The sequence below is a fragment of the Liolophura sinensis genome, chromosome 1 (genome assembly GCF_032854445.1).
Source record: "Liolophura sinensis isolate JHLJ2023 chromosome 1, CUHK_Ljap_v2, whole genome shotgun sequence".
Lineage (NCBI taxonomy): Eukaryota > Metazoa > Mollusca > Polyplacophora > Chitonida > Chitonidae > Liolophura > Liolophura sinensis.
In genome coordinates, this window is record NC_088295.1 from 10,524,432 (window position 1) to 10,539,130 (window position 14,699).

Genomic DNA, 14,699 nt, shown 5'->3' on the forward strand with positions numbered 1-14,699 from the left:
TCCTGGTCTGAGGCTCTATCATTATACACTAGGATTATATGTGGTGGCTGTGGCCGAGGTGGTTAGCATCAGCTCATGCTGGCTTCGTCTTCAGCCATATGTGGAAAGGCCTGCCAGCATCCTGCAGATGGTCATGGGTTTGCTCTAGCCTCTACCCAGTTTCCTCACACCATAATGCTGGCTACCCTTGTATAAGTGAAATGTTCTTGAGTAAAACAACAATCAAATAAATAAATATAATTCAAAGTGTTTACTGCATATCACAGACACAACCATTCCACAACACTTTGCACTATTACTGTAAATATATGTTTGTTCTCTCTGATCACTAGTAAGCATACAATGCTTATATCAGATATCACATTTACTTATAGAGATCTGCACTTTTGACGTAATCTTAATATGTACTGTCGAAATACTGAAAATAACACACTGATACATCTGTAGCCAATATATTTTCATTGGCAGTAAAGTAAAAATGCTGATATGAGATTAAAAAAAATAACTTAAAATTGTACGTACATGTATCACAAATCAGGGGTGATTTGACTAGAAAGGATGCAGTTTGAAAGCAAACAGAAAAACAGATTAAAAACGATATCACTGAGGACACGTTTTAGACACAAGATAAATCACAATACATGTGGGTATACAAAACTTTTTTAAATCTCGTCACTTAAGGCAACATATAAACAGCAATGAGACTCAGAGGTACTTCAATATGTGGACTGCAATGAACACAACTAGTTCAGTAAATTAATAATATGATGGTAGACACTTATGCACAGGCTGCGTTCTAAAGAGCAGGGCAATCATTTCACTTTGTGAACAATTCCTAAATGTCTGTGTTCTTTCTCTGAGACCATATATCCTATTATCTATATATGTAGTGAATGTCACATAATAATGCCCTGTGCAGACTGGTTGTTATTTTATTGAAAACTCCAAATCTCTTCTTGTTTGTGTATGTCTGTAGATTTGGGGCCCTTGAGCTTCTTATAAGAGGTATGTGCATAAGTATAAAATGCACAGAATCTCTTTGTCCTTCGTTACAAAGTATGTTACATCATATCTGGCACACTGCCATATGAAACATTTACCAGGTGTTACTGATCAGAGATTAAGTAAATATTACTGGATTTCTTTAGATCACGAGATCCATAATAAAACATTCCTCACTGACATAGTTGTGTACATAGCTACAAAAATATGGCCACTGAACCTATGGCATAAAAGCATGAACAGAAATTAGTAAATCGGGTGAAAGATACATACACTTTCCTAAACATAAATGTCTCACAAAAATATGATAAATGTAAAACACTGGGAGCTTTTGAGATTCACTTAGACAGAAATAAGCAAAACCGAACAAAAAATATTTGTTGCATTCACAGTAAATACTTGTATAAGCTTTCAACAACAATTACATACATGTGCAATAAGGCTGTGTAATTTGTAAAAATAAATATACATCATTAAAGTATAGATGGCATTAATTTAACTAATCAAGTATTCACCATGAATAAAATGAAAAAAAAAAACACAAAAAAAAACCCTTCTACAAAAACCAAAAACGGGATTTGGTTTTATTGGATTTCTTCCTGACAAATTTATTACAGATCTTTGCAAAATATTAATAGAAATATTTACAGTCAAGTCTTTGGTCTGTGGTAATCTTTGTGGTTCACAAAACATATACATGTACATTTAAACTATTTAAATCAACAACAAAATAAGTATGAACAGAGATGCTTGGCAGATGAACAGCCTTACCTCTGTACAGATAGAATCGGCTGTTAACCAGACCATACAAAAGTACATGCATTGTACATGTATCTTCCTTTAGTGTTAAATTTCTAAGCCTGAAACCAGCATTTAGTGTATTTATTTACTGTATTTATTTTCCAATTTAATTTGTGTTTGGTGTTGTCTTCACTTACATCACTGTGGTAAGATTTGTGGGTGGACAAAAACAGAGTACATCATTACCGTTGGCTAGGTACGCAACAAACCTATATTCTTGCAGCTGCAGCAAAATTCGCAACAGCAGGATTTGATCTTATGACCTAATAGGTCAGGAGCTGATTCAGTGTGGCAAAACCAATGCATAGACTAACTCACTGATGCTTCTCATACTGTACAACATAAATACACACCAAAAATTTCATGAAAAATTCAATAAATGGAAAAGACAAACATATAGCACTTTCATCTGTGATCAGAACCTTGCAGACCAGTCCCATTTGTGACCGAAACCACATGGGCCAGTCCCATTTGTGACCGGAACCAGGTGGACCAGACCCATTTGTGACCGGAACCAGGTGGACCAGACCCATTTGTGACCGGAACCACGTGGACCAGTCCCATTTGTGATCAAAACCATTTGGAGGTTGCTGGCAGACCTTCCCACATATGGCTGGAGAGGAAGCCATCATGAGCTGGACTTGAACTCACAGCAACCGCATTGGTGAGAAGCTCCTGGGTCGTTATGCTGGGCTAAAGAATTAGTAAGTCAAATTTCTGATGACTTTTTTGGTAAATGATGTCAATATCGTGCTATATTTAGAGATAATGTAATTTGCAGGAAAAGTTACGATAAATAGATTTATAGTAAAGTTTTGTGAAAGTGAACTCAGATTTGATGAATTCTCAAATTACTAATCTTGATCTTGACCCTCCTCCTCCAGCTTGTGGGTGTCAGCTGTGGCTGTTAGTTCTGGCTGTTCACAGGTAGCTGATAAGTGAATGTTCCTGGAGACAGGTGTCCTTGTCAGCAGACGAGGCCCAGTGAGAGCAATAAGGGCAGCGCCCACAGGGGCTGTGATGAGGATAACCAGTACAGCTATTGTCAACACCTGAATAAACCAAGGAGAACATACAGGTCGTGATGAGGATAACCAGTACAGGTACTGTCAACACCTGAATAAACCAAGGAGAGTATACAGGTTGTCACACAGATAACCAGTACAGGTAGTGTCAACACCTGAATAAACCAAGGAGAACATACTGGTTGTGATGAAGATAGCCAGTATAGGTACTGTCAACACCTGAATAAACCATCACGAACAAACAGGCTGCGATGAGGATAACCAGTAAAAGTAGTGTCAACGCCTGAATAAACCAAGAAGAACATACTGGTTGTAATGAAGATTACTACTGTAGGTACTGTCCACAGCTGAATAAACCAAGGAGAGCATACAGTTTGTGATGAAGATAACCAGGATAGGTACTGTCACCACATGAATAAACCAAGGAGAACATACAGGCTGTGGTGAAGATAACCAGGACAGGTACTGTCAACACATGAATATACCAAGGAGAGGATACAGGTCGTGATGAAGATAACCAGGATAGGTACTGTCACCACATGAATAAACCAAGGAGAACATACAGGCTGTGGTGAGGATAACCAGGACAGGTACTGTCACCACATGAATAAACCAAGGAGAGCATACAGGTTGTGATGAAGATTACTACTGTAGGTACTGTCCACACCTGAATAAACCAAGGAGAGCATACAGTTTGTGATGAAGATAACCAGGATAGGTACTGCCACCACATGAATATACCAAGGAGAGCATACAGTTTGTGATGAGGATAACCAGGATAGGTACTGTCAACACATGAATAAACCAAGGAGAACATACAGGTTGTGGTGAAGATAACCAGTACAGGTACTGTCAACACCTGAATAAACCAAGGAGAACATACAGGCTGTGGTGAAGATAACCAGTACAGGTACTGTCACCACATGAATAAACCAAGGAGAACATACAGGCTGTGGTGAAGATAACCAGTACAGGTACTGTCAACACCTGAATAAACCAAGGAGAACATACAGGCTGTGGTGAAGATAACCAGTACAGGTACTGTCACCACATGAATAAACCAAGGAGAACATACAGGCTGTGATGAGGATAACCAGTACAGGTTCTGTCAACACCTGAATAAACCAAGGAGAACATACAGGCTGTGGTGAAGATAACCAGTATAGGTATTGTCCACACCTGAATAAACCAAGGAGAGCATACAGTTTGTGATGAAGATAACCAGGATAGGTACTGTCACCACATGAATAAACCAAGGAGAACATACAGGCTGTGGTGAAGATAACCAGTACAGGTACTGTCAACACCTGAATAAACCAAGGAGAACATACAGGCTGTGGTGAGGATAACCAGTACAGGTTCTGTCAACACCTGAATAAACCAAGGAGAGCATACAGTTTGTGATGAAGATTACTACTGTAGGTACTGTCCACACCTGAATAAACCAAGGAGAGCATACAGTTTGTGATGAAGATAACCAGGATAGGTACTGTCACCACATGAATAAACCAAGGAGAACATACAGGCTGTGGTGAAGATAACCAGTACAGGTACTGTCAACACCTGAATAAACCAAGGAGAACATACAGGCTGTGGTGAAGATAACCAGTACAGGTACTGTCACCACATGAATAAACCAAGGAGAGCATACAGGTTGTGATGAAGATTACTACTGTAGGTACTGTCCACACCTGAATAAACCAAGGAGAGCATACAGGTTGTAATGAAGGTTACTACTGTAGGTACTGTCCACACCTGAATAAACCAAGGAGAGCATACAGGTTGTGATGAAGATAACTAGGACAGTGTCCTGGAAAACAGTATGCCTCTGCCCTTTAGCAAGTTACTATCAACCAACAACAATGACTACAAGAGACGCAAACTACTGGAAGCTATCATGATGAAACGACACCGCCCCCAGCTAAACAGAGATGAAGGTTACCACCCACTGAGTGCCTTAACACCTCCACCCAGTAAACCCCCGAACTCAACTCACTATTTTTTCACGCTATTTTTTTCACACCCTTCATGTACTTGCTGATCTCAGCTCACTCGTTACTATTTTTCACATCTTTCAGGTTCATACCTGTTCTTAACATTTATCACTTTAGACAGGTATTTTTATGCAGAAGTCATATGGTTTGAGAACGGTACTAGAAGCTACACCGAAACGTTACCAGCTAATGAACACAGGAGTTGTTATCCATAAAAATCCTGTCTGTTCACCTATATAACCCCAGCTCCTATATGCCTCTGAAAGAAGTTACTAAAAGACTTGCCGGTGACCTGTGATGTATAGATAGTCGTGCACACTGTCACATATTAAACTGTATTTGACACCAAGGCCTCACAAACAATAGAGGGATCTCCAGAGTCTGAGTTTCTTCAGAGTCTGATTTTAATTGCAGAGGAAATCAAAGTGGCATGGGTAAACCACCTACCTTTGGCAAGTCTATATCTCATACTGGTGGAAGACAAGTTGTCTTAAATGAATGTAAGACTGAGCAAACTTCCAAGGGCACTCTCGACCACGTCTCGACCAAGCCCCAAGAGCAATGAGACTAAGCTATGGAATTCCCTGTCCATGTCACTATGTGTGCCTCGTGATTAACAGTTGTGCACTTTACTTACTGAGCTATGTTCTGCTTCCCTGTCCCGTAGATGAGGCACAGATAACACCCTATTTTTGGATCTCAGGGTGAAGTGTAAGATGTTGATTGAATGAAGTCTGGTTACAACAAAGTAAGGTTTAACAGTACCTGTGTGCCCAGGTGTAATATATGACTATCATTAGCCCGCTCTCTCCGTGCTGTGTCCAGTGCTAAGGAACCAATTGCCGCCTGAAACAGACAAAAGATCATCTTAATTTCCATCTACCATACGTCACAGTGGTCATATTTTCACAGGAGAAGGAAAATTAACAGAACCTGTATAGAAATGCTACAAGAACATGTAGCTATGACAAAGCTCTAATGCCTGTTAATCTGCAAGTGAACCAGTATCAGTAGGCAACCTTACCTGTCAAAAAACAACTCCTAGAGCCTGGGGTTCTGCACATTCAAAAGCTGAGATACCAATACACTGAACATGTTTTAATTTATCTATTTATCGGATTGGTGTTTTACGCCGTACTCAAGAATATTTCACTTATACGACTGAACATGTTTTAAATTCAATACAATGCTTAAGCCACAGTATATGGACGCTGGGTTGAACAATTCTTGACTTGTCTCCCCTTACCAACATAGGGAAGAACCAAGATTTCCTGTTTTAAGGTCTTTTGTATGTCATGACTTTAGGCCTCTGGTTCATGATTGATCAATTGGCTGATTTAATGCTTAATGACATGCTCAAGAACGTTTCACTTATATGATCGCAGTAAGGTTATGAAAGGGGGACACCGGAGTGCTTGGAGAACTCCCCATTCATCAGATACGTGACAAACCTTGTGAATAAAAACTGCAGCTAAAACAGTTGGATTTGAACACACACCCTCACTGGTCAAGGGACTGACATTCACACTGTCAAGCGATCTTTATAGTCTTAAGTCAGAATTTCAATTCACTTTAAACTTATCATTTCTGATGTAACAAGGTCAAAATATTGCTTGACAACATAAATTCTGTTTAAGTTTTTGCATAACAAGTTTCAGAAAAAACACCAGACAGAAAAAAAATACCAGATTTTATGATTAAAATTTAAACTTTAAAATCACTTCATGATCCCGAGGTACTGCAGGGAAGAGAATCCTTTGCATCAAAATCAACTGAAATATCTTCTAATAGCTGGCCTCCATTAGCAAAACAATTTACACACATTTTAGTCCAAGTTTACACATTTGAAAATTTCCTTAAAATCAGCCAATAACAGACAATTCAAAACCCTGATCGTGCCACAGAGAATGGGTTCACTGTACCTGTACGGTTGCTTTAGGGAGCCACGCTAGAGGGATGAAGAGCATCTCGCGCACAGTGAGACCTGCTTTAAACACGGCCAGGAAGGACACGATCACCCGTACAAACAGTCCTATTGTCAGCACAGCCACGCCCAGGCCTGATGGGATCAACATTTACATACTCATGTGACAAAAACATTTCACATCTTACAATATACAGCACACATCATTTCACTGAAGTGCTCACTTGGAAGACATTACCAGATGAATTCATATACTGTTGTAAGTGTAAGACCAGGTTCAGATCATCTATCTATACACATATATCAGGCAGGGATAAACTCACTCAAAATTAGATATAGCAAATATCCTATCTTCTGTATACACAGCATAATTTGCCTGCCAGTCAAAGAGATTTTATGGAGATTTACAAGAATGAACAGCTCAAAAAAATCATTCCCCTCGTCAAATTCCAGCAAAAATCTGTGAGCTGACAAAGTGAAAGTTGGACTAGCCCCAAGATTTACCTCTAAAAATACACTTTTTTAAGCGAAATTTTAGGTCATTTATCGTAAATGGTCTTAACTATGATCATCAGTACCTATTGTGCTCCCCTGAACCGTGGATATGTCTACCTCAGTGCCTATCAGACCAAACAACAAGGGTTGGAACAGCATCCACATCAGAGACATGAAGTCAGAAACCTGGGCCTGTAACAATTCATTTATTTAGTTATTTGATCGGTTATATAATATATAGAATATTTTACTTATATGGTGAAAACTTACGACTATCTGCAAGTTGCTGGCAGACCATCTGACACCTTTAACAACACAGTGTGCATATTTGATGGTTATCATTTTAAGGTGTAATCACCAATGCTTCACCTTTATAGTGGTGCTTGGGTGCATAGTTGCATGACAGAAAGCGAGCTTAGCTGGACAGAAAACACAACCACTCACACGGTCAAAAAAAAAAACCTTCTGACTGATGGATGCAACAAACGACAGGATTTGATCACAGACAAATGACCTCATGGATCAACAGTCTGTCGGAAGCATCAAGATTAGCAGGTTAGCCGACTGGGTCAGAAAGGGGCCCTGATACAAAATGGAAGTATTTACATAGAAAGAACATTCATAAAATACAACAGGTTTTGTACATGTAAAAGAGCAATGTGTGAATGAGCTAGCTGTGATGTAGGTTATTACACTGTCAAAATAGCCATGAAGAGGTGGGGGACTAAGATCCTCCGTCCAAGTAGTACAGTACGTATCAGCCTACCAACAGATGAACGTCAAGCATGGGGCAACAACAACACGGATTGTCAACTGATGACACTTTCAGAATATTCCATAGTAATAATCATGAGATATCAAATTTGCTGAAAGTCAAAAAAATTAACAATGTTCAACTTTTTTCTGAATTCTGTCAGTATCACTGTTAATGCTGAGCATACATAATCATTTTTCATAATCAGTTATGTTCATTAAATCCTTCAAACTAGGTTTATATTAAAAAGCATGACTGAAAATTATAACCCAACTTCTTTTTTTCTTTCTTTTCCAACATGTTGAGTCAATAAAGTGTATTTCATTGCACAAATTTTATGGTGGGTTTTATGTGCGATATTAAAAAAAAATTGTACGCCATAGCCAGTGATGTGAAACTGAGTTTAAGTGCTTTTACATTTAAATAAACATCTTGTGATGATCTTTAATGAGTTTTTCATTGAGAAGGAAAGATTGCTTTAAATTTAGTTTCCTGTGATCTTTCTACTTCATCTCTTGCTTTTTTCATGTAGCACCACTTCTTCACGAAGATGAATATTCTTGTTAATAGATCATGAAAAGATTATGGGGAGAAACTTTATAACATACATAGACCCACCATGCCACCTGACACATCCTCCTGGCGCCATCTATAGGCAGCTACAAAGGCCAGAGTGAGACATCCCAGAGGTCCTGCTCCTGGTAAATCAACAATCTGACTTCCAAATGTTGCTAACAAACCACCCAATAATAGCACAATGAAACGGAAGAGATGAAAGTCTTTCTGAAACACACAAAGTTACAGAACACATTAACAATAATGCTGAGTTCATTCCCTGTGCAGTTAAAGCCAATTACTTCAGAGCCATCAGCTACATGTATGTCTGTAATTGTGGCAGGCAAACTGCAACCACCTGCTACACTGACAATTCCAAGAGTCCTCCCCTCCTCCCCTTTTGAACAAGCATAGATTAGCTTAGTCTTCTTTTAAAATAGGAAAACAATTTGTACATACTTTTTCCTAAAGTGATGATTTACCATTTGAGAACAAAATGGACAGGCAAGTACAAGTAGCCGTAATATTCCTAAAACTATGGTATCACAGGATCTCCTTCTCCTTGTTGGTGGTTCTTGTCTCCTCTACCCATAACCCTTACCGCTGGCAATTCCATAGGCAATTTTCCATCTCAATATTAGAAGTTGGAACTGTCTCATTTCTACTAACCTTCAAACAGGCTGCACATACATGTGCACAGTTTTGAACAGATATATTACCTTAAAGAGCTACTTTGGTGTCAAAATATCTGTGTCTTAAACCAAGGTGAATTGATAAAGACTGGGATAGTCTGAATAGCCTAAATTGTGAAAATAATGCAGCGAATTAAAACCGATATTGTGCGTTTTGTCAGAGTATACGGAAACAAAATATTTCTGTCCCTTCTACTTTGCCTGGTATGACGTCACCAACGAACACATGATGTCATCAATAGCTGATGTATACCCACAAATGATGCTGCCCTTTCAAACGTTCTTGACGTCATCCCAGCATAAATACCTTACTCAACGTCACATCTGCCTGATTCAATATCATACAGGGAATATTATCACGTCACATCAGGAAAATTTTACAGACTCAGCTGAAGATTTTGTTTTTCAAGGAATCTTCAGTTATATGGGTTGAATAGTGTTATTCATCAAAATTCTATTAAAACATGGTGTTAAGCTTACTCCGTGGGATTTCTTTCACATCACTGTAATATTTCTACGACAATTTGTATTCTGACCATAGTGGCACTTTAATTTGTAATGGTGAGCTAAAATGTACTTATCAAAACGCACATGTTCTTTGAGCAGCCAAAAGTCAATTGGCCACCTGTAAAAGCTAGTGTGTTTACCTGTTCTTTGTGAGGTATGTACCAGGCTATCACCCCTAATACAATCCCATAGACAACTCCAAGGAGAGCTTCCAAAGGTCCCTTGAAGATAGTCAACACCAGGTCACCTGAAACACGTTCAATATCAGAAGTGAAATATCACACTTCAAATCATCAACTAATCTGGTCTGAAATATTTTCAGATAATTATTTAGTTTTTTACAAGATAGAATTCATGTAATATTTTTCTTAATACAACCAAATTTTAACGTGTACATGTACATAATTGGCTTCCAACACCTAAAACAAGCTTGATGTATCAATGAACTGTCAACTCCATGAAGCAACACAGTTGAGGAATAAAACATGTTACAAAAATCTAAATCATACTGCGGATGTAAGCAGGCCTAACCCCAATTATCTTCCCAGCAGAACACTGACCTGTTGAGAAGGCTATTGCAAGAACGACTCCAAACCCAGTTATGGCCAGCACATCATCCACACTGGCTGCTGCAATGACCAGCGTAGGTATTCCTTTGTCCATGCCATACCCTCTCTCTTGTAAACTTAACAGGGATGGCACAACAACAGCAGGGGAGACAGCCGCTAAGACAAACCTGCCACATATAGATATACATGTATGCTGCTGACCAGTATGCATGTCTTTCGAGTTAGGAGCAAGTCCTAGAATTTGACATGAATGACTGAAATTGCAACACACTGTTTAATGGTTTTACATATACCTTTAACATATTTAGGCTTAACATATTTTTACGGGTCCATCCAAGTATCCTAGCAAGAAACCTCTTGAAATCGACTGGATCATTATTATCATTTTTAGTCCACTCGTAAAACTGCAATATGTCCAAAACTGGTAAATGTAGAAAAACCAAAGTTTGAGTGCATATAAAGGAACATATGAAGCAACTGTTGATGTTTTATGCTGTTTTACTAGTCACAAGATTCAGTGGCCAATTTGAATTTTATTGATAAGCTAAAAAAATCTTTTCCTTGAAAAGGGCTAAACCTATCAAGATAAACTTTTCCTTTACAGTTTTTAGGTGGATCGCACTACCTATACTGTAAAAATTTTTTTACAGCTGTATGTGGGAAGGTCTGCCAGCAACCTGTGGATGGCTGTGGGTTTCCCCTGTCACATAAGTGAAATATTCTTGAGTATGGCGTAAATCACCCACAAAATAAATAAAATAAATAAACAACATTATTTTGGTCATATCACATAGAAATATATAAGTGTAGCAAAACATATGGAGTGCTATTGTATTTTATATTTACTTCTTTAATTATTATGTGTATTTCTAATGCTACGGACAAGACTATTACTAATAATACTAATAGTTAGTATTTTACTAATACATACTCAAAGGCAGTTCATGGGTAAAGAATATATTTAGCAGACACCCCACAGATCAACCTAAAGAGTTTGACAGAGGAAGAAATGGGTATGTTGCCCACACAACATATGACAAACATGGACAATTTGGGTGAATGCAGATTTGGGCGACATGTATTTTCCCCATGAAAACTGATTTCAAAGCCCGTGGGTTCTTGCCCTGTTCTCCAGATGTGGGCAAACAATAAAAATTACTGTACCCCAGCATGAAGCCCCACTCCCACGGGAAGTCGAGGAGCAGATGTGAAGCTATGGCAGCTGTAAGACACTCTGCCAGGCAGGGCAGGAAAGCCAGACGGATCACAACGAAGGACAACTTCTTCAATGCTTTAGGATCAAGACCTAACCCAGCTCTAAGCAGAATCACCGTCAGAGCCACACTTCTGAAAAACAGAAAGAAGCATATTATAAAACGGGTGCAATTTTCATATAAAAATTCATACTCAAAACTTTACTTACATGATGTTATTGTTTACAGGCAAACTCAAATGCCATTTTATTCTGACACATGAGTGCCACACCCAGAAATGCTTTACACATTAAACCAAATTATGGTTTAGATCAAGATTAGTTACTATTTATTAATTTTAAACGTAGTGAAGCATACTGAAATTCAGATCCCATGGGCCAGTTTCACGAAGCTTACTTAGTGTTAAGTTGCACTCAGCTAAGTGCACTTTGTATCTCTACAACATATATTGCCATGGTAGTTAAGGCCTTACTTAGCTAAGTGAGCTTCATGAAACTCCTTTGATTGATTGTTTGACTGATGGATTTACTGCATGGTATTTAACACATTGCACTTATTACAGCACTTTTGAAAGTAAGGTAAAAAAGAAGGAGCCAACACTCCTTTTAGCAAACAAAGTTGTGTACACATTTTTATTTTAATACCAGCTGCTGTACATTCGAGGTAATATTCAATACATTATACTTTGTGAAGAAATGTTACAAAAGTATGTACACACTATAAAGGCTGCTTACCTGAGAACAGTGGACCAGGTGTTGTCAATGTCCTTGCCAATATTTACCTTGGGCACATTCCTCAGCAAACAGCCTGCTATCAGCATTCCTGCAGACAGACAAAGGCAGTTCTTTACAAGTCCCAGTTTCATTCAGTTTCATTCAGACTACCATAACATAGTTTCCACTACTATAATATCACAAACACATAATTATTTCTGACAGAATGTAACTTTAAGAAATTTCTACATATACTTATGAAGCATAAACCTGTTATAATAAGTGTTCATGTATTATAACCAAAACCTACATAATACTCAGTCCATTTAACAGTGACACATGCCAAGTTCTGTGTTCATTTGGCTGATCTTTAGGACAGTATTTCTTCTGAGGATTAGCAATATAAATAAGAATGTCACACCAATGCCAAAACAAATCTTACGCTTAAGTCAATGTTTTGTGTTTGTTATCACAAGGTACGAGTCAAGGGCTTAACCTAATTACTCCTTTGTCCTGCATGCTGCCACACTACACATACTAAAAATTACCTGTGAGTCATGTCTAGAGTCAGTACCATATTTCACAGTTTTCACCTACAGTTTATCTTTTTTTCAAGCAACACATTTTGCTTGGTTTTGATAGAGTCATCCACCTCACAGAGCCAATTGCTGGAGACTTTTTGTGAAGTTTGATTAAGAAAGACTTAATTGTTGGCATTGAAAGTAACTAAAGTAAGGCATTGAAAGAAAACTTAACTTTTTATTGGTAAACCATCACATTTACATGTACTTGTTAGTTTAAATACAGCTTGATTGTATACCATTTGGGTGTTCAAAAGTTTGGGAGCCCAAATGTTTTCCAGAACTAAAATGGATCTAGAAAGGGGCCTGGTATCAGATTTATACGCATCTGAAAGTGCATTTTTACACACCAAAAGCTTTTCACAGAAATTCATCGTTTCATTACCTAACAGTGGGGGTAGTCTAATGATGGCAACCAAATGGCCGCAGACCACACAACACAGAAACAACATAATGAGGGCAAAGATATTTCCCCCGGGTACAGCTTCATCTCGGGTGACGGCGATAAGCACAGCCCAGAATATAAGAAACGTTAACACAGCGGCAAAAAAGTCACCCAACTTTCCATGAGGAGGGCAAAGAAACGCGAACTTGGCCCGCTCTAGCTTAGAGGCCTTCTCTGGTAGAGGGTTGTACTTTGTTCTCACAGGTTTCCAGCATTTGTGGCAGGATTTCTTACACGATTTGCATCGTACGTCTGATCGTGAATCTCCTGCAGGGTTCACTGCTTCCTCTTCTTCTTCAACAATTTCACTTGCTTCATTTTTGCTTTTCTGTGCTTCCTGGGTCTCCTGCACAGAATTCCTGGTGACATCTTTGCTCACACCTGTGGCAAGTTCGCTGATGTTACCATGGCAACTGACTGGCAACATGGCCTCTGAACAAGAGCCATTAGAAAGTCTATCAGCATCAGTCACCTCATTTTCTCCCTTTTCTACAATCATTGTATGCACCTTTCAAGCCTGGGTAAACTGAAATAGAGAAACATTACAATGATGTGATTATATGAGGTATCAATTATAATAATGTTATTTATTTCATTGGTGTTTATAGATTATTTCACTTACATGATGTCAGCCAGCATTACATTGGAGGGAAACAGAGCAGAGCCCAGGGGAAACACAAAACCATCCACAGGTTGCTGACAGACCTTCCCACATATGGCAGGAGAGGAAACCACCATGAGCTGAATTCGCATTGGTGAGAGGCTCCTGTACTGATATACTGCAGCGAATATTGTGCAAAGTTGTGGATGTAGTTTATGTTACCTTCCATCCATTTACTCAATCACTGCAATATATAATGACGACCTGCACTGAAAAAGACAGATTTTAATGAGCAAAAGACAGATTTCAGGGCAAAAATGTTAAATCCTGTCTACATTTGTACGGGCACATGTTACTGGTCAAACAGTGACTTCTTCTTCAAAAAAATGTGTCCGGCATCAAGATGGCGGGCACATTCGAACAAAGCAAATTCTATTTCACCATATCACTGACCCAAGATGAGCACAGTGATTAGTATAGAGAAAGGACACCTATTCTACCACTGCTACCACTGCTACTGCTACAAGCTGGATATGCTGTAAAGGGATAGAAGCTAAGATGGGGTTCAGTGTAAAAAAGCTGAGATATTCTATATTTGGGAAAGAATTAGCCTAATTATATGGCTTTAAATTTCTCCTTGCTAATTAATTTCTGTTTATTTGTTGTTTATAAAAACAATACTATATATTACTTTCTAAGCTGTAATCATCATAAGGAAATACATCAAGTAAATATAATTTCCAATGCTGATAAGTAATTTTCCAGTTTCCACCAATATGATGTTTGTTACACAAGCTGCTGGCCACATTTGTATACAAGTACCTACA

At 38.5% G+C, this 14,699-nt stretch overlaps 1 protein-coding gene across 1 annotated transcript; it reads right to left on the reverse strand.

The window, feature by feature from the left end:
* LOC135467642 (sodium/hydrogen exchanger 9B2-like) lies at positions 1-13,793 on the reverse strand. The gene is made up of 10 exons (XM_064745436.1): positions 13,212-13,793; positions 12,267-12,354; positions 11,483-11,665; positions 10,310-10,485; positions 9,890-9,996; positions 8,614-8,778; positions 7,325-7,433; positions 6,745-6,881; positions 5,588-5,668; positions 1-2,855 (listed from the first exon to the last, which is right to left on the reverse strand). Exons 1-10 carry the CDS (start codon positions 13,768-13,770, stop codon positions 2,658-2,660), a joined length of 1,803 nt encoding a protein of 600 aa, XP_064601506.1. The 5' UTR covers positions 13,771-13,793; the 3' UTR covers positions 1-2,657.
* Positions 13,794-14,699: the final 906 nt, after the last annotated feature.